Consider the following 23,677-nt stretch of genomic DNA (forward strand, 5'->3'; position numbering starts at 1 on the left):
ACAATAACCACTTTGTTGGCAAAATTGTTGATCTAATTCATTTATTGATCTAATTCCCAGAAACAAAACAAAGAAAAAGATAAACTGCCAATATGAATATCCAACCAAAGCATTTGATTCATACCATAGAATTGAGGGGAAAACAGGAGCATATTTTGACAATTTACACCCCTACTCATATTACAGAAGGGAGCAAAATAACCATGTTTCAATTGGAAGAAAAACGAAAAAAATTGTATGCATTCTCATTTGCCTAACCAAAAAATTCCTTTTCCATAGAAGTTATAAATAACCGAGGGAACCATATTTTCTTTAAAAGTTTCTTGGCCAAAGAGACCTTCAGACTTAAAGTCACAAAGTACACAATCAAATAGAGTACACATGCCAAAAGAGTTCGCTATCATTTAAATTCACAAACAAAATCAGCAAAAAAGAACCTATGAGGGTTTGGAAATCAGGTTCCAGCTTTGCGGCGCCCAACACGTGCAACAAAACCAGCTTTGATTGGGGCAACAGAACGCGAGCACCCACACTGCCAAAGAAGAATCAACAAGGCACATTTCAAGAGAGAGAGAGAGAATAAACAATATGTGAAAGGCAAACATACAACATCCCATGGAGTGTATGTATATGCATAAAAAACAAATACATCCACCATCTACTCATGGTGATCAATGGAGGTGATGCACAAATTGTAGGCCCTAAGAAGTTGTAGCCTCTTGAAAATAGTCTTCTGATAGTAAAATATAGGAGAGGATTAAACACAAGACCTAACCTGTTCGCATCGAAGAAAGAATAGTCGGTTTTCCTTGGAAAGGATAGTGTCTGGGCTCTTGCAACCATTGCACATAACATATTCATCTGGAATGCCAATAATACATAATAAGAAAAGTGTTCAAGCATAAAAGCTTCTATAAAAGGACATCAGCGTTTAGTCTCTCTCTCTCTCTCTCTCTCTCTCTCTCTCTCTGCAATCACCCCCCTCCAATATAGAATTCTCCCATTCCCACAAAACAAAAAAACATAACCCCACACCACCCCCCCCCCCCCCCCCACCCTCTCTTTCTCTCTTGATACATAATTCCCTCGTAACTCCCATGAATCTTTACTGGTGAACAAATTTACATAGAGCAATACTCTTCCAGTTTTGATAGGTGGTGAGTACATGATATTCATTTCTGTTTCTTGATAATTGAGATGGATAACTGATGTAAAGCCCAAAAAAAAAAGGAACTTACTGACATATCTTCGTAATATCCCCTCAAAGTTTTTAGGGGCAAATCGCCCCTTAACAACAAGACGTTGTTGACCATCAAGTGATCCACTGGTTCCCATTTCAGCAAGTAAAAAGGTCATGACATGGTCGGGCTGCCTATGCATCCTGCACATAATAAATTGAGAATAGTTAAAATAAACATAAAGTACAACTATATATTTCAAGTAAACAATACCAGGCCTCCATCCATTAAAAAGCAACTAATGTAAAAGGCCATGGGCATGCAAAAAATTTTGGCCATGGGCATGAAAATTTTTTTGCAAAATATGATCTGAAAGTGTCATGACTTCCAACTATGTAAAAATCAGGATTATTAGAGGGACCAATAAAACAAGGAAATACACATACAGATGTACTATAGGGAACATCATTTGAATTTGATTAATGATACGCTTGTGCGTGTCATAAACATGACGCTAATAACATCAGCATGAAAGGCACCGATAAAGACAGAATCATCAACATAATAAGTAAATATAGTATTGAAATTAGTCACTACTTAGAAGCAACAATATCATCATAATTATTTTATGGGAAGTGAGTTTATTAATCAACAAGGAAATAAGTGAGTTTCTTGTATTCGAATGAAACTCCAAATAATCTAAGTATACTCCCGAGCAAATCCTTTCAATTTGATTATACCAAGCATAAATTGCTCCGTGTGTTTCTGTAGTTCCTTGACATTCCTGAAGACATAATACACCCCCTCAACTAATTTATGGTGGGTATATTTGCAAAGACAAATATTAAAAAAATTAAATAGCTCAGCCAAAAATATTGCTAAAAGGCAAATATGTAACATGGTAAATCCAAAGAGGAGTTGACGTGATGCGTTCACATTACATAAAATGATAAAATATGAGTGTTAAACACACCTAAAAATTCTAAGATGTGTATTTTTTTCTTTCCTTACTCGAGAATACCTCCAAAACCCACACAACACCTTGTTGATAAACTCACCAGGGGTACTCATCACAGCAGGCCAATAGCATCATACAGTTCTACCTAGTTCAGTAACAAATAAAATAAAGGGTTGGTTTCCATCAAACAGAACATTTCCCTTAAACAGACTAAGGGTGAAAACCAGCTATTGCCCAACCATCCCTTGACTTTAGGAGTCCCTTTCCATAAAAATGACTATCCATATTCCATGGACTACACACCTTCGTTTTGTAGATCTTCCTGAGAAACCATCTATGTATCAAATGTCCATTGTTCGCTTATGTTCATTGTTCGCTTCAAAAAGGAACCATTGCAGTAGATTAAAACATATGCATCCGACGCAACAAAACCAAAGGATTAGATTTTCCGTTTCGCTTTGTTCATTCAAATTTATTGCAGACAATGGGAAAATGCAGATAATGGGAAAAATAAATAAATTGAACAACCTTCATGGACTAATATGGCATAACCAAAAAACCAAATCAAGCTGTATGACCAGTATAGAGCATAGGTTACACATGCATAGCAACCATACCATAGTTATACAATAAAAAAAAGAGCGTAAATAAACAACAATATATATATATGTGTGTGTGTGTATATATATACACAGACATATGTGTGTGTATGTGTGCACGCGCGTGTGTATGTCGAAATGCATATCATAAGACCATTTACTTTTGGTATAAGGAGGTAGCAATCATTATTGAATGTTAGATGTGAAATCAAGTGGTTGAAGACGTGTTGGGACACACTTTAACCCATAGGATTTCACATCGAACAGCTAACAGTGATGGCATCTCCTTGCACCAAAAGTAAATGATCTTATAGTATACTATCCCTACACACACACATACACACACACACATACACACATACATACATATATAATAAGGGATTTCATGCAAGAAACTCCTAGCATTTGTACAGTAAGGTCACCAACACCCCAAGCTGTCAAGTGTAAAATTGGATTGCTACGGTGTGCTGTATTTCTCTGCACAAAGTTGGGAGAAAATCTTCTCACACTTTGAGCATCGTCATTGGTACAACTCCAGCTGTCAAATTTCGCATCTAGCGGCTTGGGATGATTGTGAATATTATGTACAAAAGGTAAATGGTCTCTTTGTACACTTTCCCTGTATATGTAAAGAAAATAGATCATACGTCTTGCATAGATCCATGAAATTCACAAACACTGTCTTCTTGGTTCCTTCCCGAAGAACCTGGGGAGGCCTCATCACTGTCCTTCGCCTATCCCCAGCAAGCTCTGGATTATTCTCACGCAAGATGTTGAACACTCTATCAAGAAGCTGCACAAATATCACTTGAATTAAAACAGATAAATATATATTAACCCATCACACTCACACACATGCAACAGGCACATGCATGCACACCCACACACACAAGCACACACATTTTTTTGGGTAAGTAAAATAGTAAGTCAGTGAGGATTTGGGCCCCTACCCTTTTGGTGAGAATGGAAAGTAGTAAGTCAATGAGGATTTTGGGCCCCTACCCTTTGGTGAGAATGGAGTCAGAATCCTTATCGAGGCTTGGCAATACTACCGCCAAGGCCCCAAGCCATTCTCACAAGCACACACACATGCACCCACACTCTACGCATGCACACGCACACACGAGAAGGAAACTATCAAATCCAATCAAAATAAGAAACTGGAAATCAAGGATACAGCATACAAGAGGTAGGAAAATGTTGATTAAGACCATGATATTGTTGATCTCCCATTTTACTATGCAACATTTCAAAATCTCCCCATTTGCTATGCCATAGTGTACGCAGATCTCTTGTGATTTGAAGGTGAAACTAAGAAATATTGAAGAATGCATACCAAAGGGATAGGATTCTGGTTAATGGCAATAAGATCTTCATATCTCCGGGCTTAGAATATCTAAACAAGGGCAATATCAGAAAGATAAAAATAGATAGGAAGTTTAATATAGTCCAATGGCATCTGTGAAAACATACATCATAGGGTTCATTGCATTCCATGGAAAGAGAGAAAGTGATAAAGAGTGTGTCAATCAATACAAGACATGACAACAATGACAGGTCCCATTCTCTCCATCAGTCTCCGTGAAATATGCGTGGGACGAAACTGGAATGCAGGACAGATATTGCGGTCGAGGAGAAAAGTCCACGGAGGGTGATTTAATAGCGGGATAGTATTCTTAGATAGGCAAGGGAGGATATGTCGTCGGAGGTCAGAAACACCTTCAGGCAACAAATTATTGGTTTGAGTTATTGAGTGACATCGCTTTGATTAGGATGCATCATGTCTAAAATACTACTCCTAGGGAAGGAAATGCATGAGGTAGATACAAATCTTACAAAGAGATTAAGGATGCTCAACAAAAGGAATTTATAGACCCTATAATGAACATACCTAAACAGGTATACTAGTCAGAAACAACATTAGGGTTGCAGGAACGCCACCCAGGTAAGCTGGATAGTCCATCTGAATACAAACTGCTCTTTAGTATGGCATTAAACCTATTAACATGAGTGTCCAATAAAGATCACATACAGAAAAAATCAAGTGCTTCATATAAGTGGTAAAAAAATTAATTCCGAATCAATGAAATACATAATATATTCCCTGACATATAATCTGGACAAACCTCGACAAAGAAAATGATTTCTAGTAATCATAATTCATATTATTTTAATTGAGAATCAACCCTAAGCTTTACACTCATTAATTATTCTGCAACTGTGCCAAAATATTTTAGAAATAGAGATTGAAATACTATGCAGAGAAAAGACAACTCTACCTCTTCATATTTATAATCACGGTCAGTACCTTCCCAAGGATACCGACCTTGCAGGACAATGCCTTCTCCTTCTTCATCCTCCCCAACATCATCACCTATAAATTGCAAAAAATACACGAGTTTAAAAAGGTACTCAGGGAGCTGAGAACTATTTCACAAGGGGCTGCCTCCTAAAGTATGCATGACCAAAGTAAACTTCTCCAAAAGTCAAAAACTAGAAGAAAAGTTGTTATAAGGTCTTTGGTCTTTCTTTCCTTTCCTTTTTAGTGATAGATGGTGATTCATAGGCTAAATTATTTCATTGTTTTCTATAAACATACAAATAACCAAAGTGCTCACCATTAATATCATCGCCTGCATCTCCATTGTCCTCATTGAGGTCGGTCTCTACCTAACATAATGACAATTGCATAATCAAAATCTCCCAATGATAAAGCAATAGCACAATATAAGATTGGAGAAGTACCCTATAATCCAATGGACCATGGAGAAAAAACATAGTCTGTTGGGGATTCAACATTGGGGAGAAAGTGAGACCCACCACAGGGGTCATGTCATGCACAGGTGGTCCCACTCTCTCTCTCTCTATCACCTGTCCATCATTTCAATAGATGGTGATGAACCCCAATGGACTATGGATTCCAGAGTCTGCTGGACTACTACCATATTGTCCCAATAAAGTACACATAGATATGTAGCATTATTTACGGGTTTCTTCTTCTTTTTCTTCATGCCAGCAAATGAGGTCTCAGGTCCATCAGCCACTGCAAAAACAAAAAAGAACAAATTTATCCACAGCGTAACAACAACAAGCAATAACCAAAATTATCAAGATAAAGACATCCACAAATAGAAAATGGTCCAAGGCAGCCATTCATACACAATAAAATGAACTAACCTGAAAGGTTTTCTGTTTTCTCAGCAAGTTTATCGGCCTCTTCTGTGGGGTCTTGGACTGCAGCCTTCTTCTTTTTCTTCTTCTTAGTAGGATCAAATGGGGCAAGCTACATGATCATAAAAACAAAAAGAAGATGAATACAGACATAATATACTGAAAATATGTTACAAATAATTACAAAAGAAATTAAATATCGATGAGAAATGACTGGCAAACTACACATAACCTATGCTTCCATAAGAACAAACTTACAATAAGACCAACAAATGCAATCTTCTTTGATATAAATGGTTTAACGCCAAATAAATAAATATATATATATATATATAGGTCTAAGAAGGGTGATGACCTTAAACTTTCCCTTAACCCATCCCATGCCCGGGTAAAGGGGCATGATTGTGTCAGGTAGGCAGCTAAAGTAAAATTTTGCCAAAACCCACAATGAATCCTGATAAATAGCAGAATGGAGAACCAAGATTCATGTGGCCGACCCCAATTAATTAGGAAAAGGCCAAAATGATGATGATCATGATGATATATATATATATATATATATATATATATATACATATGCATTCCCCTAATTCCTACCAGAAACTAGTCTTTGTGTCACAGTTACTTAGAGCCTCCACCCTAACAAAGTAACAGATATAAACAAAGTGGCCTCAGAATTAATTAGAACATTCACACTAGTGAGTGAGAGGCCATCACAAACAGGTAAAAACAATGAGTTTAGGTGCAGGAATCAGCATAATATAGGTATAAAAGAAAAGCACAATTTTAGGAAGTAAATTGGTGCATAAAGGGGAAAGAAGCCATTTACATGGCCATCAGTCAGATTGATTTCAAGAATCCTAAAGTCTTAAATTCTTCTTTTTTCATGAAGAATGATTAATATAATAACAAAATAATGTGAAATGTGGCATCTACGAGTTACTGCAAAGAAAAAAATGTTCTAGTTTAACCTTTTCCTGTTTCTAGATTCCCGTTCTTTGACACTCATTACTACCTTTATGCAGGAACCAAACACAGCTTTCAAGCAAAGATTTCCTTTTCCCCCAACAAAATTGATTAATAGAATTCAAAAGTCCATCAAAATAAAAACAGAGCACACAAGTAATCCAATGAAAGTGATTAAAGGGCCAAAAACAATAAATAAAATGGCCTCCATAAAGTGAATAAACCCTAAATGTTATATATTTCACTTATGAGTTACTACATCTCAAGGACATCCATCTATATTTAATCTTATGCATGTTTAACTATGTATAGGTATACATATATCTCCACATCCAATTTAACCACTGGCAAAGTATCACTGTAGAAAATTTGAAGGGTCATTTATAATTAATATAGCATGGTAGATAAATAATAATATCCACACTTCTCTTAGTCTGAAAACCTTTAAAAACGAAAAAGAACAAATGAATCATTGAATTTTTCCCATTGAATCCCAGAAAGTTAACTTACCTCGGGAATTTCCTCCCTTGCATCGACCGGTGCTCCATCAGCCATCATTTTATCTACTTCAACCAGTCTAATAAATCCTAGCCATGAAAAAAGAAATAGAAAAATCACATAATATATAAGCATTCATTCGGGAATTTCAGCCATAATACCAAATAATACAATCACTCTATTCATTTACCAGAGCAATATAAACTTAACTACTTCTATACCCATGAAGCAAAACGAAACAATATCGACGAATTCCCGTATAATTAGATTAAAAAAAATTCCAGATGCATACAAAGATATAGTAGCCCTAAAATATCGGATTTTTACCTTATCAGTACTGTTAAACCAGTAAAATCTTAATCTCAAGCAAATTAAGAATCTATTCTCTCAGAGAAACCCCAGACCAGTTGTACATATTATCAAATCCAACAATCACTAAAATAAAGCCATTGATGACTGGTTTTATCATCAATGCTATTGAATACTACTCCATTGTAATAGTGGTTTTAAACCATCAAGATCTGGCCCTATGAACATGAAATAGCCAATTTTGAATACGCTTCGAAAATAGCACCACATTATCAAACCCCAAAAAAAAAAAGTACACGAAAAAAAGGCAACCATAGGCCTCATATGATTAAAAGTAACAGATTCTGTGCATGTTACGGTCAATAAAAAATAGCAAGTATTATGCTTATCGATTAATGGATATCTACAACAAAAAATAATAATAATAAAACAGAAGGAAAAACATATCAAGCAATCTATTACTACTGTTACGAGATTGAGGTTCATACCTTCAGAGGGAAAAAAAATAGGGTTTCTGATTTCCAGCAATCGAGAAGGTGGAAAGAGAGAGCGTTGTAGAGAGAGGAAGAGAGTTAAAAGTATACATAAAGAGGGAGAAGATATATAAAGAAAGGGAGGGGGGTTCTGCTATAATCTATGAACAAAGAGTGAAGAAGCTCGCGATGAGGTTTAGGGCACTAGTGGGAAAATCGATCGAATTGCCCTTTTAGAATGACCTTGGAACCCCTGGACAATTTTCATAATGGCGATATAGCCCTTAAAGTTTTATGTTTCTGAGACAAAATTAACCGTAGGGATGGTAAATAGGCTGGGTAAAAAAAATTTAAAAAAAAGGCTTGGGCAATAACCGGGTCGGGTCGGGCCATGCCGGGCTAAAACCACTTGGCCCAGCTTTACCTTTATTGTTGTATATTTTTTTTGCATCGTTTTTACTTTATTCTATCTGGCCTGGCCTGGCCTTGTCCCCAAGACTTGGGAGGGTTCGCCCTTGGTGGGAAGGGGCCAGCCTGCCGTCAACCCTAATTTGCCGTTTTCGATTGAGAATGATAGGAACTAACCAGATTCCCAATTCGAATGGGAATGTGTTTGATTTTGATCGAATGGATCAGTGATTCGAATCGGTCACACCCATATCCATGTCGGATCAAGGGAATTTGTGGTAATGTCGGATTGAAAAAATGAATGGAATTGGTAATTTTTGTCCCAAAATTTTTTAGAAAATAATTTTAAAATAACTATTTTTCTCTTTTTTTCTTGCTTGACTCAATGAAGAATTAGTCAGAATCGGTTAAACTCAATGAAGAATCAACGGAATCGACGGTTCCACAAAAAATTCGGCAAGTGTATTATTATTAATCGACCGAATCTCGATTTTTTACCGGATCAAGACGGTCATAGCGATTCTCAATTTGGATCACCCGATTCCGGATTGAGTCACCGATTTTTTAATCACTGATTTTGACGGACTTGCCCATTTATATCGGAGACTTGAGCGAGTATGTAGGAAACGGGCTGATCTGAATCGCCTACATTGTCTGGTTCCCATCAATACGAAATGAACAATTTAAGACTTTCCTTAATTTTTAAAATTCATTTTCAAAACACGTAAAAAAAATCATATGATATTGAGTTGGAATAGTTCCAAAAGGGTAAAGTATTGAATAGTTAACTCCTTATAGGTATTTTGATATTTTTTTATTTCTAATTTTTTTCAAAATTAAATTTATTAATAAATTTGTTGGATCCAAATCTCAGATAAAGAATCAGTCAAATTCACTAATCCTGATTACCTAAGGTTTGAAAATTTGGCGATCAGGATCATCAGAACCAAGAATCGTCAACAACAATTTGGATCCCTCGAGTCGCGGGTCCTACCTGAATCGCCTATTCCACAGTAGCGAATTGGCAATTTGCTACATTAAAACACCGATTCCACTATTTTGGGCATAGGTTTTCCATACTTTCGATCCAGATTTGCGGCTTTTTTATCCATCTTCGTGGCCTTTTTTTTCCCATAAATATTACTCTAAAATGATTGCAAATTGGTTATATAACCATTATTTTATCTATTTTTGAAAAAAAAAAATCAGATTTGGCAATCAAAATCAGGGGTTTTTGGAAGCTTTTGTAGAAATCCATCATTCTATGGATTTCAGCTTCGATTTGTCATCAAATGTCCTGAAATTTGGTTTTATTTGGAGATAATTAAAATTACACGATATTATATTGCTAATTTGTTCGATTAAATTAGGATCCCAATCGATTTTGCTTCAAAGTCCAATAAATCGAAACGTTCCCGAGACTTTAATGGTAAAAAAAAATCAATAAATCAATGGGTATTTCAGTTGATTTGGATCATATTTTAATAGGGTTTTTGATCTACAGAGCTTTAGCTTTGATATATATCAAGATATTTTCACTTTCATTTGGTACATTTTTTCTACAAATTTTTTTTGCATGAAGATAGCACGGATTACGGTTTCCGCTATTTCAAACTGTTATCCCTCAAATTTCTATCAAAATCCTTGAAAACTTGAATCAAAATGATCATAGTGAACTTGTCTTCTTGTCTTCCATATTACATATCCAATACAATGTATAGAAATCGAAAACAGCATAGATTTTGGGCCAAATTACAAATTGATTTTTTGGGATATTGAGAACTTGTTTTAAAAAAAAATGGAAATTTAATAATTTTATGGAGAAACTAGGGCTTTTAATGCATTTAGGTTATTGATTCATATGGTATGTGATTCAATTTTTATTATTTTTTTATTGTATAAAATTTGATGCCATTATTTTTGTTTTTTTCTAAGGAAAATAATTTTTTAAAGATATTTTTCGAAAATGTCATAGCCTGAAATCTATGAGGGGCTCTATTTTTGAGAAAAGTTTATATAGAGCCGAGGCTCTAAACAATCAAATTAGAGCCTATGTCAAATATTTCACTAGAAGAGGTTGTTTTGATGCTCAAATATCCTCAAATTTATCATCTCGACATCAAGTTGCATGGATATGAGAAAAAAAATGGATTTCAAGTTTGGAAATAGTGTATTTTGTAATGAATTTTTGGACCGTCAATTTTCATGATTTTGAAACTTTTATAGATCTGTCGATCTATACTATTTTTTAAGCTTTAAACTTTATAAATAAAAATCAAAATATATTTTAAGGCTATCACAAAGATTTCGAATGTTGAAACCACATTTCTCAATGGTATTTGAAGGTAGGCTCTAATTCGATTGTTTAGAGCCTAGGCTCTATACAAACCGCACCATTTATTTTTTTTATTTTATATTTTGGTAGATATTTTATTATATTTTTTGAGCAAAAAGTATTTATTATGTTATGCATTAATAAGAAATTATTGTATTTTATTTATTAATTTGTTTATATTATAAATTCTATATTGTATTATTTTTGTTATAACTAAGATATTTTTAAAAGGTGTGGTATATGGTTGCAACCTTAAACAATCCCACTATGGTGCACCTTCAAATTTTATCATAATATATAATTTTGATGTAAAATGTTTTTGAGATTATCTCAAAATCTATTTTTATATCTAATTATAATATTTTAAATTTAAAAAATAGTTAAAATCAAGTAAATCTATAAATGTATGAAAATCTTGAAAATGGACAGTGTAGATAATATGTTGTAACATGCACTATTTAAGAGACTCAAAATCTTTTTAAATTTCATAGTCATACATCCCCATGATCAATCACAAGTTTTTCAACTTTAAAACATCCTTTTTCGATGGATTTTTGAGGTGCACCCGTAGTTATACATTATAAGGTTTCAACCTTATATAAACTTTTTTCCTTTTTTAAAAGGTGTGGTTTCTATAATGTTGCAACCTTAAACAATCCAATTAAGGCCCAACTCCAAATTTTATCTAATTTGATTGCAAAAAAGTCTTAGGATTATCTCAAAATCTATTTTCATATCTAATTTTAAAATTTCAAACTTCAAAAATAGCCAAAATCAAGTAGATATATAAACATATGAAATCTTAAAAGTGGAAGGTCTAGATATTGTGTTGTAAGATGCACTAATTATGAGACTCAACATCCGTTTTCTTTTTATATTCACGCATATCAATGTCAAGATGATCAATTAGAGGGTTTTTTAACATTAAAACAATATTTTATGATAGATTTTTGAGGTGCATCTTAATTCTACATTCTAAGGTGGTAACCTTATATAAATATATATATATTTTTTAAATTAGATGATATTATAAAATAGTTTAAAGTTATTCATATTTATATGTAAAATAATTATAAATTATGCACTAATACATTTAATTTTAGAGCATAATATTATAGTTGGTTAGTTTGTGATAATTTTGAAGGAGTAAAGAGAATTAATAATGTAAGTGAGGAAGGCCACTAAATTGGGTAAGCACAATATTAGTGTGGGTAATGGGTTGATTGGCATTTTGGTTTTGGCGATTAGTATACTTGTGCAAGAATAATTAAATGGACACTTGAAGAGAGAGAGAGAGAGAGAGAGAGAGAGAGAGAGAGAGAGAGAAGGTTCATACCATTTCAGCTGAGTGAGAACAGGTATTTGTCATTTAAGTAAAAAAGGAAATAATTGTTTATTATGCTTAACATAGGCCACAGCAACTCTATGATTGTCGAGAGGCTGAGAGCTGGCCTCTTACATTGTAGTCGAGCCTTGAGAGAGAGAGGATGCGGTAATGTCATTTTTGTTGAAAAAGAAACCATTGTTTAACGCATAATGCACCACCCCCAATATCACCTATATTTATTTATTTTTCGAAAACTAAAAAAAACACTATTTTAAAGGTTTTTAGTTAATTTTTGAAATTCTTTGAGGCAAAACCCAACTGATTCCCTGTTCGAAATCGCCGGCTATGGTTTTTGGGATGGCCGATCTAGGTTACCGGTTTGTTTTTTAATTATGGAAGTTCGTCTTTATTTTTGTATATTAGGCGTGCATCACTGTTATCATTTTTATTCCGATGTTGCCAGTTACTAATTTTGGATTTTCAATATCTGAGGATATATTTTTTAATTTATTTTTAAATCCAATAAAAACGAGAGCTCTAAAATTGAAAAACCTTCTAATTGATCATATTGATATTGAGATACATTAATGTAAAAGAAAACAAAAAAAGTATTTAACGACTTAAAATAATACATCTTGTAACAAGTTATCTAGACCATCTATTTTCAAGATTTTTAAGTATTTATTGATCTACTCGATTCGCAACATTTTTGAAATTTTGAATTTTATAATAAAAGTTGAACATGGATTTCAAAATCATCATAATGTTTCTTATACTAGAACATCTTTCAACAAAATGTAGAGGTATGCCTTACTTGCACCAAATGAGATGGGGATCTTATAAGAACCTTACCCATGTGTAAGCGTGTAAAAAAGCGCATATAAGACGGCAACTTTATAATATAAAAACCCGCCAAAAAAAGTTGCTGCCATCCCTTAGCCTTTTGACTGATCATCTCAACCTCATAATGGATGAAAATGAAAAAAAAGGAAAAGATTTGAAGTCGTAAATATACTGCATCTTGTAACATATTATCTTGTAACATATTATCTAAACCGTGCCATGAGGCCAACACGAGTATTCACACTCTTGACCACGTGGCATAATTGTTGTGTCTCCATTGTGTCCATGGAAACGGATGTTCAAGGGGGTAACTGTACATTACACTTCTGTGGGAGCACGCTATACACACTCAGCTATACTTAGGAACATATTTAGACCTAAAGATCTTAGGAGGACATCCTCCCCAACATAAAAAAGAAAAACACTTCTTAAAATCGAACAGAGACGATCCAAATTCTAGTTGATCACATCTACGTGTTTGAAAACTCAAAAACCTCTTAAAATCCAACCATCCAAATTTTAGTTTATCACATCAAGTGTTTGAAAACTCAAAATCCTCTTACAATCCAACGGAGACCATCCAATTTTTAGACTGTTACATCAAAATGTTTCAGAACTCGAAATCATAATTCCTTATGTAAAATTCTCATCTAGATACTCCAAACAAATCTGAATAATTCAGATCAACTAAATCCTCACAAGTATCTCCTTTGCCTGAGGGACCATTGGAGTGCTTCCGCAGAGCTCGACTCGACGTACACAATATTGTGAGCTGTTTCTAGCTTCCAACGGCACCTATAAACTTATCTTAGTTTTTTACATCTTAAATTTTATTGTCTCGGTTTTCTTATCTTAAATTTTATAACTTACATGGGAACTTTTATGTAGAGGGATTGCCTAAAGAGACCATTTTTCTTCTGCACATATAGGTCACAATCATTCTTATCCCTTGAATTTCAAAATAAGTGGTCGTAAAAGTATCATTGAATAGACTCAAAGGCTAAAAAATTTTTCGTACTTTGTGCCTCATCCTGAGCCATCCAATTTGACATTTAATGAGAGAATAATTGACTTCCATGTACCAAAATAAATGCTCTCTTTGTCGACAATCCCTTTTATATTTACTCTTATATCTCTGGATTTTACACAAATAGAGAAGCTCATTTTCTCACACACACCCCAAATCAGCATTCTAATAAGAATATAATAATTAAATACTATTTTACAGTAATAATAGCATCTAAATGAGGCTGGCAGTGATCAGCAATACGTGCTTCCTCGATCCCATCTTCATTTCAACTCTCATAGGACCTCTCTAGCTACTTCAGTTTCTAGCACTGTAAACAAAGGAAGAGAAAGATATAAGTAAATTCATACACAATTCTAATGCCGAAAACTCAAGACAAAGTTAAACAGCTGCAATTGGGAAATCATATTGTGCCAGTTTCAACGATTTATCGATCCTGAACTCAGAAGATTGTGTCAAAATCTTATCGAGACTTACTCAGGGCATTATTTTCTGGTAAGCTGATATATGGGGGGCATGAGCTTTTTGATTCAAGCAAAGCAGTACGCAGGACACAGTCTCGTGGCTGGCAAATTTTGTTAAAAGAAGAGAGAATGAGTAACAATATCGAACATGGTACTAGCAAACTCATGTGTATGTCTGTGAGTGTTCTTCAAAAGAAAAGAAGTATATGCGTGTGTGTGCGCGTGTGTGTATTTTTTTTTCTTGGGGAGGGGGGAGGGGGTGGGGGAGTACACAAACAAACCTTGAAATCCTTGTAAAAGCATAGACGGAGCTCCTCCACTGCTCCATGTGAGCAGATAATTAATGGAGAGGCCCCAAAAGCTCTCTCAACCACTGCAACAATGTCTCCCAGCAGATACTTTTGATGGTTATTGGGAGTATACCCCGCATCAGACAAGATTTTCTGTTGTCCAAGAGCAAAAAGGACATTCCTCATTTTAAAGTTTCAAAATAGATCTCTCTCTCTCTCTCTCTCTCTCTCTCTCAAATGGGAAGATTATAAAGAAAACAACATGAAAACCCAGTATATATTACAGCCTTGAAACCGACTAAGATTTCAATATATAGAATTAGGTAACTAACTGTGACATTATATTTGGAGTAGAGATCCAGAGTTGTTGAGAAATAACTGAACTCGTCCTGAATCACAGGGTAAGAACATGTCCCATGCTTTTCTGCATAGTAAAAATGCCAAACACAACAATTAGAAAGCGATTTTGAAGTGAAAAATGCTAGCTGCTGCTTCTTTAATAATGGAGGAACACATCATTATATAGAAATGTGGGAACTTGTAAGACGGTACTTTAATATAGGATAACTAGTATTTTATAGATAATATGAGAAAAAAATAAAATATCCTGATAATAACAATATTGTTACATTTCTAATCCATTGATTAATGGGTATGTTAAATCATCTTATCATCTATAGAACCAACTTGTTCTTGAATAAGCCTCTGACTAAATCATCAGGAACTTCCACTTCTATTAATACTAATTATAAAGTATCAATCCTGTTACAATTATTTCCCTAGGAACTGATATAAGAAGATAAAATAACACGGGTTTTTCAATATGATTTAAAATTAATCATAGACTTGGATGAAATCAGGTACTTCTGACTACTGCAGGTACTTTTTCAGAAACATAGTTTGGATAGTCTACAGATAAAGGAAGCACAAGCACATTTGTGCCCCACCTCTCTCTCTCTCTCTCTCTCTCTCTATGTAGGACTGTATAAAGGAAAGGGCAGTATTTCCCTTGATTGATTCAGAGAGAGAGATTAGGAAGGGCGAGGGAGCAAAGTTTCTGTGAGCCCTTTCGTTCACTTGGACAACATAAGCTCTAAATCAAACCAAGCCTGGAGTATGCTTCTGACACTAGCAGAAAGTTCAATATATTTCAGTTGTCCTTATGAGAGAGACCAATTATCAGTAATGAAAATAAGAAGCCTGGGTTATTGTTTGAGTACTTACCCCACTGTTTGATGACATTGAACCAGAGTTAGCCATGAAAACAACATCAGAGAAAAGCAATGTTAGGCAAAGGAACCATAATTCAAGTACAGAATGCAACTGAAATTTTATTTTTAATAAAGTGGAAAGAAAACTATACCGGTCGATGGTTAGGGGGGCAGGTATCACAACATAATGGCCCAGGCTCCTTTCCCACTCTTAACACTTAAAAAAAAAAGAAAAAAAAAGAAACTATACAAAAAAGGCATCAGAATAATAAAGAAAATCTATCCAGATGTACCTCATGTGCCCAGATTGATCCCTTTCCACCATGGCAAACAGATGAAGAGCCACAGTACAAGGATGGCCAATACTTTTCAAGAGTTCCAATCAAAGCTGTAATCTACAATAAATAGTGACATAATAAACAATAATTAAAAGCATAACTGAATTGAGGATAAAATCAGAAATGCATGAGTGTAGCTCAGGGCTGTCCTATAATAACCTTATTTTCATCAAAATCAGATCTTCCGCAGCAAGCTGGCCAGCTTCCATCATTATAGTCAGCCCATAATCCATCTGAAACAACATTTTTGTTAAGCCATGGCATACACAAATAAACATTCTTAGCCCTAACTACAACAAAAATAAAAATAAAAATGAATAGCAAGTCACCAAAAAAGAAGGATAAATAGATAACTATAATCAAAGAACCAGTTATCAAAAAAGAGAAGCACTGTTATCCAAAGTCAGTTAATAGGACAAGAAGAATGAAAACTTAGCCATGAACTAGTTATAGGAAAAGAGAGAAGATCACCAAGTCCAAGAACCAATTACCAAAAAAGGACCATGTATGTAGATGTTAAATTGAAAGCCGAATGCACAAATTAGTCATACATGGCTTAGTGATGGCCAAATGACAGAGTTAGCAGATGGATTGATTGGAAGTTTCGGTATTTACGGAAGAGAATAGATATGAAAGACCATTTGATAGATAAAATGCAAAAATATCATGTCAAACCAATATCCATATTGAGAAATCATATGCACCTCTTTCATTCATGAAAGACGACAGACTTAATCTAGCTAATGGGTTAGTTCATGTCAAAGACAAGAAAAGCATGCCAGTAACCATTTTAGCATTTGACTACAGGGGTCAATTTGAAAAGAGCTGCCGAACTTACGTATCGTAAACTCTGTTGGGCTGGAAGAGCTGCAAAAAACCATAAATAACATGTGCCACATCAGTTAGAGTTTTAACAAGAAAAATAAAAGGCAAGTTTAAGTAAATTTTTATAGGAAGAGAAAAGCAACATGAGCATGTTGCACAATTCACATCCATTCTGGAAAGAAAAATGAATAGGAGAGAATCAAGGATGAGTCCAACCACAAAAATTCCTTTACCAAATGGTTCAGGTGCAATATCGCAAATACCACACACCCTATAGAAAGCCAGAATATGCCTTAAGCCTAAGTCATGGTAAAAAGATCAATAATCTATTCATAAAGTCACTTAGTAAGGTAAAGGCACCAAGAATTTAGGACCATAGTTAGCAATACTCCATTTACTTGTTTTTTAAAAAATGACTGTTTTTAAGAAACATTAAAAAAGGTGTGATTTTAAAAATCACTACAAAATCATTCATTTTTTTGAAGGAAACAAGATATATCCATATTACATCATTATATAAAACACTTCCAAGAAAACTTCCAAAAAATTGCCTCAAAGATATCACATGTTAACTGTATCTACCTCTCATGGCCCATAGTATGCAACCTATTTATCTCTCTCTCTCTCCAAATTTTGCTCGTCTTGCATTTGATCATCACAGCCCTGTTATGGAATATGGGATGCCGTTTTAACCTTAGTTAATTTCACTTGAGAAAATGAGTTTTATTTGGTTAAAACAACAAGGTCTTATTGCTGATCTAGTATAGCCCACCAACATTATGAAAATAAATTCTTCTTTGTTCTACTTATAATATATTGCTTGCAGTAACCATCCCGAAATAAATTCACCTAAAAATACTCATATATGGCTGCTTTTTAAATCTGATTGTTTGAGTAAAATCCAAATAATCACACCTTTTCATTAAAGTCTTTTTGGCACTCTATTAACTTTTGGCTATTTTACTACTCTTTGGACCAGACCAAATTAATTTTGATTTTGTGGCAAAAACATTTATCGCTGTTAGGGATTTGCTAGCTACGCTTGGGACCATAAAGTGAAGGGCCACAAACTCTAAACACTCTTGATGAAGATCAAGCCAAGACGCTGAACACAAGGAACACTAACCAGGTATTGAAGTCCAATAACTACTTGACAGCTGACACAAAATGACATCAAACAGTCGCATGCAATGGCTAATGTGTTCCCTCTTAGTAGGGGCTTACACCATAGCCGCAAGCAACTTACTAAAGATATGAAAAGAACAATCAGTTACTCAAATAAAAGGAGGAATTCTCTCTCTGTTGTCGGACAATTGACCTCTTATTTGTGTAAGAAGTATGATACAAGATGATGTTAGTCCCTAAAATCATCCGTTTCGTACATCAAAACATTCAGATATATATGTATGGATTCATGGTACATTGAATTCCATGATGCATTAGTGTGCATTCAGCCATACTAATAAAGGGAACCCTAAATGATGCAAATTTTTGAATTAAAAAAATTGATTTATTTAAAACTTTATTTATTTTATTAAAAGTTTTGGGATTTGTTGACTTGGATAGATTTGCATCATTCTTGGGATGGGAGTTATGATTGTTGACTTGGAGGAGAAAGCATTATTGAGATAAGAGTTAAATAAGATTTGTTGACTTAGAGGGAAAAACATTATTGGGATGGGTGTTAGGGGAATTTGTTGACTTGGAGGGGAAAACACTATTGGGATGGGAGTTAGTAGGATTTGTTGACTTAGAGGGGAACGCATTATTGGGATGAGAGTTAGTAAGATTTGTTGACTTGGAGAGGAAATCACTCTTGGGATGTGAGTTAGTAAGATTTGTTGACTTATGGGTTTATGGGGCACGAGAGTCAAATATAGAGAGAGTGTTTATGGGGCATATATTGAAGAGATAGGCTTATGTTTGGGGGACTTGGTAATTTTTATAGAGAGAGTTTATGTTCATGAAAGAAGAAAAAGCTTCTTCTCATCTTTGACTTGATTTACAACTATTTATTTCCTCCATTGTTGCTGAGTTTTTTATTGTTTAAGATTGAAAGAAGGCTGGATGTAATTTCCTGGATTCCTTTCGCATCAAGTGGTATCAGAGCACGGTTCGAAAAAGTTTAGCAACTACAATGGCTAGTCGTGGAGGTCGCAACCATAGGAATGCCGAGCGGAACCAAATAGACAAGAAAATCGACAACTCGATGGAGATGGTTGAAAAGTTGTTGTAAAAGGAAGATTGCAATAACACACATCGAACAAGATGATATCTACAGTGTTAGATTATATATTGTGTGAGTTATTGTGGAGATTGGCGTAAATCAGAGTGTGAGTCTGAGTGGGAATGGCCTGATGTTATGCTTGATTGCACCTATGGGTTTGATGCACGACAACAGTGACAAGAGCATGAATGCAGAGAAAAGTTGGGCAACCAACAACCCCAAAGCCAATGTGATTGGCATAGGGGAGTAGACTCAAATCAACAAATCAATGTAGAGACAAATAGAGAAAGAATTTTACCACATTCAGATTTACCCCTGGAGCAGGATCATCCTAGGTCAGGAGACTGATACCTCCAACCCGGGGAGTTGTTATTCCTACAATAACACTGTAACCTGAATATCACATACCTTTGTCTGTTTACTTCTGTGATGTTCAGGTCGCAGTTTTATTGAAGGGATAACAACTCCCCGGGTTGGAGGTATTGGTCTCCTAGCCTAGGATGATCCTACTCCAGGGGTGGATTTGGATGTGGTAAAATTCTTTCTCTGCTTGTCTATAATCTGATTTGAGCCTACTCCCCTACGCCAATCACATCAGCTTAAGGGTTGTTGGTTACCCAACTTTTCTTTGGGTTCATGCTCTCGTCGATGTCGTCGTGCATCGAAGCCATAAGTATGATCAAGCATAACATCAGGTCGTTCCTGCTCAGGATCGCGTTCTGATTTACACTGATCTCTACAACAACTTGCACAATATAGATCAACACTGTAGATCTAATCTTGTTTGATATGTGTTGTCTCAATTTTTCCTTTTACAACTTTTCAACCATCTCCGTCAAGTTATCGATTTTCTTGTATGTTTGGTCCCGCTCAGCATTCCTACAGTTGCGACCTCCATGACTAGCCATCGTAGTTGCTAAACCTTTTCGCACCGTGTTCTAATACCACTTGATGCGAAAGGAGCCCAGAAAATTAAATTTGGTCTTCTTTTGATACAAGTAAAAACTCGACAAAAATGGAGGAAATAGGTGGCTGTAAATCAAGCCAAGGATGAGAAGAACCTCTTTCTTCTTTCATGAACATAAAGAGTCTCTACAAAAATTACCAAGTCCCCCTAACATAAGCCTATCTCTTTAATAAATGCCCCATAGACATTCTCTCTATCTTTGACTCTCGTACATCATAAACCTATAAGCCATACAAATCCCTTAAATCAAACAAAACCCGCTAACTCACATCCTAATAGTGCTTTCCCCTTTAAGTCAACAAATCTCAGTAACTCCCATCCCAAAAGTGCTTTCCCCTCTAAGTCAACAAATCCCATTAACTCCCATATCAATAATGTTTTCCCTCAAATTCAATAAATTCCACTAACTCTTATCCCAATAATGATTTCCCCTCTAAGTCAACAAATCTCATAACTCACATCCCATAATGATACAAATCTATCTCAAGTCAACAAATTCCATAATTCCTAATAAAAAAATAAAATAAAGTTTGAAATAAATGAATTTTTTTTTAATTCGATTTGCATCACTAAAACAAAGCCTATTCCATTGTTAAAGAGTAATCATTGGTTATTACTGTTTAGTTTCCTGGTGATATTTTTTTTAGCTGCTTGGCAGTTTAGTGAACTATTTGCGTTGGCATTAAATTTTTTGTGAACGGAAACATCTCTAATATTTCCATGAAGGAAACAGTTTTCAGTTTTGTAGATTCACTGGTAATGAACCTATCTCTAGAGAGGGAGGCCATAAAAATAATCATCTGCCAGATTTTACTTTTTTTCTACTCCTGTATGTTGGAACTTAATTTTCTAATTTTGGGTTTGTAAATCATAATATCTGAACAACTTAACACTCTGAAATGTATATCTGGGTAAGGTCATTTTGGTCTCCTCTACCAATCAAGAAGAGAAAAGGACCGAGGAGAAGAGAAAAGGACCGAGGACCGAATCATCCTTTTTATGGTTGAACTATCAAAGAAAAATAATTAGCTGTTTTATGGTTGACTCATAGGTTCTTGATCACGACATAAAATAGATATGGTAAAGGAAGAGAGACTCCGAGTGCATGAATAACACATTCCTATGACAACTAAGCATTCACACAAGGGCCAACAAAATTCATCGTCGTATCACTGGAACCAACATTTGTAGGATGAATGAACTATTCCAACCCTATATCAGAAAATTTGGAATATAATTTTTTGTGACACGCTTAGATATAGTAAAACCTATAAGAACCATTTAACTCATATGTCAATCACTATGGAAATATTTGGAAAGGACCCATTAATCTTCCACAAGCTATGCCTGAAGAAATGATACACTTTTCACACATGTTACAAAATCGGAGTTGGCAATTTCTAGAATGATAAGTTAGGGTTATTGAATAGCAATACTACATCACCAATTCCAGAATCTCCAAATTTGCAACATAAATAAGATCCTATTTCGTGGAATGTCAAGGAACCAAAAACTGATAAAGTTCAAAGAGCTCCATAGAGAAATTTACCCAATCAGAGCCTTGATTGTATTATGACCTTGAATTGGCAAAAACATTAACCCACAATATGTAAATGGAAAGTGGATTTGTTAAAGTAGATAAAAATAGAACTGGGTTTTGAAAAGGAATGGATGGGAACTAAGAATCAGAATTGAGCTTTGGAAAGTTAAGGGAGAAGCAAAGCACTTCTCATAACATTAAATGTAAAATGAGCAATTAAATGTAAAATGAGCAAGCAAATTTACCGTCGGCAGCAGGCATTGGAAGAGCAGCAATGGTGGGTCCTCTGGCATATGGTTCCAGGCCATTGGAGGGCCAAAAGAAAGTAATCGAACTCTCTTTGATGGTCTCTTGTGGACTGGACAGAAGCCATGACCATAAGGATACAAAAGAAGAGGGAAAGATAGCCATTAGAATAACCCATATTTGCAGAGAATGGCTATCTCCTCTCCCCTTTAGAGAGGGATTCAACCGGCCTTTAAAAAAACTTTAGAGAGAGAAAGAGAGTTTAACTTTAGAGAGAGGAAGATAGTTTTATAGAGATATTAGAGAGAATATATTCAAAGAGATGGCTTCCTAGAGAGAGGCTTTAGAGAGAGAAGATAGTCCTTTTAACGGCGGGAATAATACTGATCGTTTACTAACCCATAACCGTCAAAATTGGTAAAAAGGCCGAAATTACCCTTAATCTGATCAGTCAAAAGCGGTATTAACCTCCCTATTTAATTGGGATGAGGCACAATCTTGAATATGTCTTAGGGAAAAGTTTATATAAAGTTGCAACTTTAAAATTTAATTTAGGATCACATATGCACCTCAAAAATCTATCGAAAATATTGTTTTAATTTTAAAAAACCTTTTAATTTTGAAAAACCTTCTAATTGATCATCTCGACATCGATATGTATAAATATAATTTATTTATTTTTTGAATCCCATAAATAGTGCATCTTGCAAGATATTTTCTAGACCGTGCATTTTCAATATTTTCACATATTTATAGATCTACTTTATTTTAAGCAATTTTTCAATTTAAAATTTTCTAATTAGATATAAAAATATATTTTAAGATAATCCTAAGAATTTTTGACAACAAAAGTACATATTATGATAAAATTTGGAGGTACACTTTAATTGGATAGTTTTTTAAAAAACTTTGAGTTTGATTAGTAAATGCTCCGACCAAATTTCACATCTAATCATCATCATAATAGCTTTTTTCTAATTAATTACGATTTATTATAAATTCTCGTATATTTTTTCACTATTTCCAACCACATTATTTAAGGTCTACTTTTATCTTTTTTGAGCCTGCGGCTTGAACTAACTCGTACTTCTTAATATATATGTAGATGTATAATTCGGGTTTTACGCCACACATAGCTCACCTAAGTTTATTATATCTTATCTTATATAAGTTTACTATATCCCATCTTATCAACTATTGTTGCCTCACTTAAATTTCACATCCAATAATCGAGATTAACTTCCATTTGGATGATGGAATGTGAAGATGAAAACCATTCATAACATAGTTTTTAAAGGTTGTTATATTATATTATGAAGCAACTGTCGCATGAAATCATTGCTCCTTAAGTAATATACACTATTCCATATGATGTAACTGGCTACAGAGGCCGTCCGTTTGGATGATGGGATGTGAAGATGAAAACCATCCATAACATGGTTCTTAAAGGTCGTTGCATTTTGCATTAAATCACTGC

General features: G+C 34.6%; 2 protein-coding genes across 4 annotated transcripts; both read right to left on the reverse strand.

Moving 5' to 3' along the window:
• Window positions 1-248: 248 nt before the first annotated feature.
• Window positions 249-8,338, reverse strand: LOC18448694 (eukaryotic translation initiation factor 2 beta subunit). Of its 3 annotated transcripts, none has more exons than XR_016057314.1 (10): window positions 8,168-8,338; window positions 7,383-7,459; window positions 5,913-6,018; window positions 5,723-5,778; window positions 5,354-5,405; window positions 5,015-5,109; window positions 2,440-3,528; window positions 1,239-1,381; window positions 776-861; window positions 249-532 (listed from the first exon to the last, which is right to left on the reverse strand). XR_016057314.1 is itself a non-coding variant. In XM_006858755.4 (10 exons), exons 2-10 carry the CDS (start codon window positions 7,428-7,430, stop codon window positions 455-457), a joined length of 810 nt encoding a protein of 269 aa, XP_006858817.2. In that variant the 5' UTR covers window positions 7,431-7,449; window positions 8,168-8,338; the 3' UTR covers window positions 249-454. The 3 variants fall into 3 exon arrangements, 2 of the variants coding, with proteins under 2 accessions (XP_006858817.2, XP_011628723.1); XM_006858755.4 differs by having other exon boundaries at window positions 3,383-3,528; window positions 7,383-7,449; XM_011630421.3 differs by having other exon boundaries at window positions 3,383-3,528.
• Window positions 8,339-14,163: 5,825 nt separating this feature from the next.
• On the reverse strand, window positions 14,164-22,408 carry RNS2 (ribonuclease 2). The gene is made up of 9 exons (XM_088869197.1): window positions 22,200-22,408; window positions 17,234-17,262; window positions 16,555-16,628; window positions 16,351-16,452; window positions 16,071-16,074; window positions 15,179-15,270; window positions 14,838-14,999; window positions 14,570-14,657; window positions 14,164-14,402 (listed from the first exon to the last, which is right to left on the reverse strand). The coding sequence occupies exons 1-9, from the start codon at window positions 22,376-22,378 to the stop codon at window positions 14,368-14,370; spliced, it is 765 nt and encodes a 254-aa protein (XP_088725323.1). The 5' UTR covers window positions 22,379-22,408; the 3' UTR covers window positions 14,164-14,367.
• Between the last annotated feature and the right edge of the window lie 1,269 nt (window positions 22,409-23,677).

This window comes from Amborella trichopoda, chromosome 6 (genome assembly GCF_054954075.1).
Source record: "Amborella trichopoda isolate Santa Cruz 75 chromosome 6, AtrichopodaSantaCruz75HAP2 v2.0, whole genome shotgun sequence".
Lineage (NCBI taxonomy): Eukaryota > Viridiplantae > Streptophyta > Magnoliopsida > Amborellales > Amborellaceae > Amborella > Amborella trichopoda.

Excerpts from the sequence above, each read along its gene's own strand:
- LOC18448694 (XM_006858755.4), bottom strand. The coding sequence starts at position 7,430 with ATGATGGCTGATGGAGCACCGGTCGATGCAAGGGAGGAAATTCCCGAG. Across the intron at positions 6,019-7,382 it reads CAAGGGAGGAAATTCCCGAG|CTTGCCCCATTTGATCCTAC; the intron begins GTAAGTTAACTT and ends ATGATCATGTAG. Across the intron at positions 862-1,238 it reads GATATTACGAAGATATGTCA|ATGAATATGTTATGTGCAAT; the intron begins GTAAGTTCCTTT and ends TTGGCATTCCAG.
- RNS2 (XM_088869197.1), bottom strand. The coding sequence starts at position 22,378 with ATGGGTTATTCTAATGGCTATCTTTCCCTCTTCTTTTGTATCCTTATG. Across the intron at positions 16,453-16,554 it reads CTGATTTTGATGAAAATAAG|ATTACAGCTTTGATTGGAAC; the intron begins GTTATTATAGGA and ends TATTTATTGTAG. Across the intron at positions 14,658-14,837 it reads GCTTTTACAAGGATTTCAAG|CCACGAGACTGTGTCCTGCG; the intron begins GTTTGTTTGTGT and ends AAAATTTGCCAG.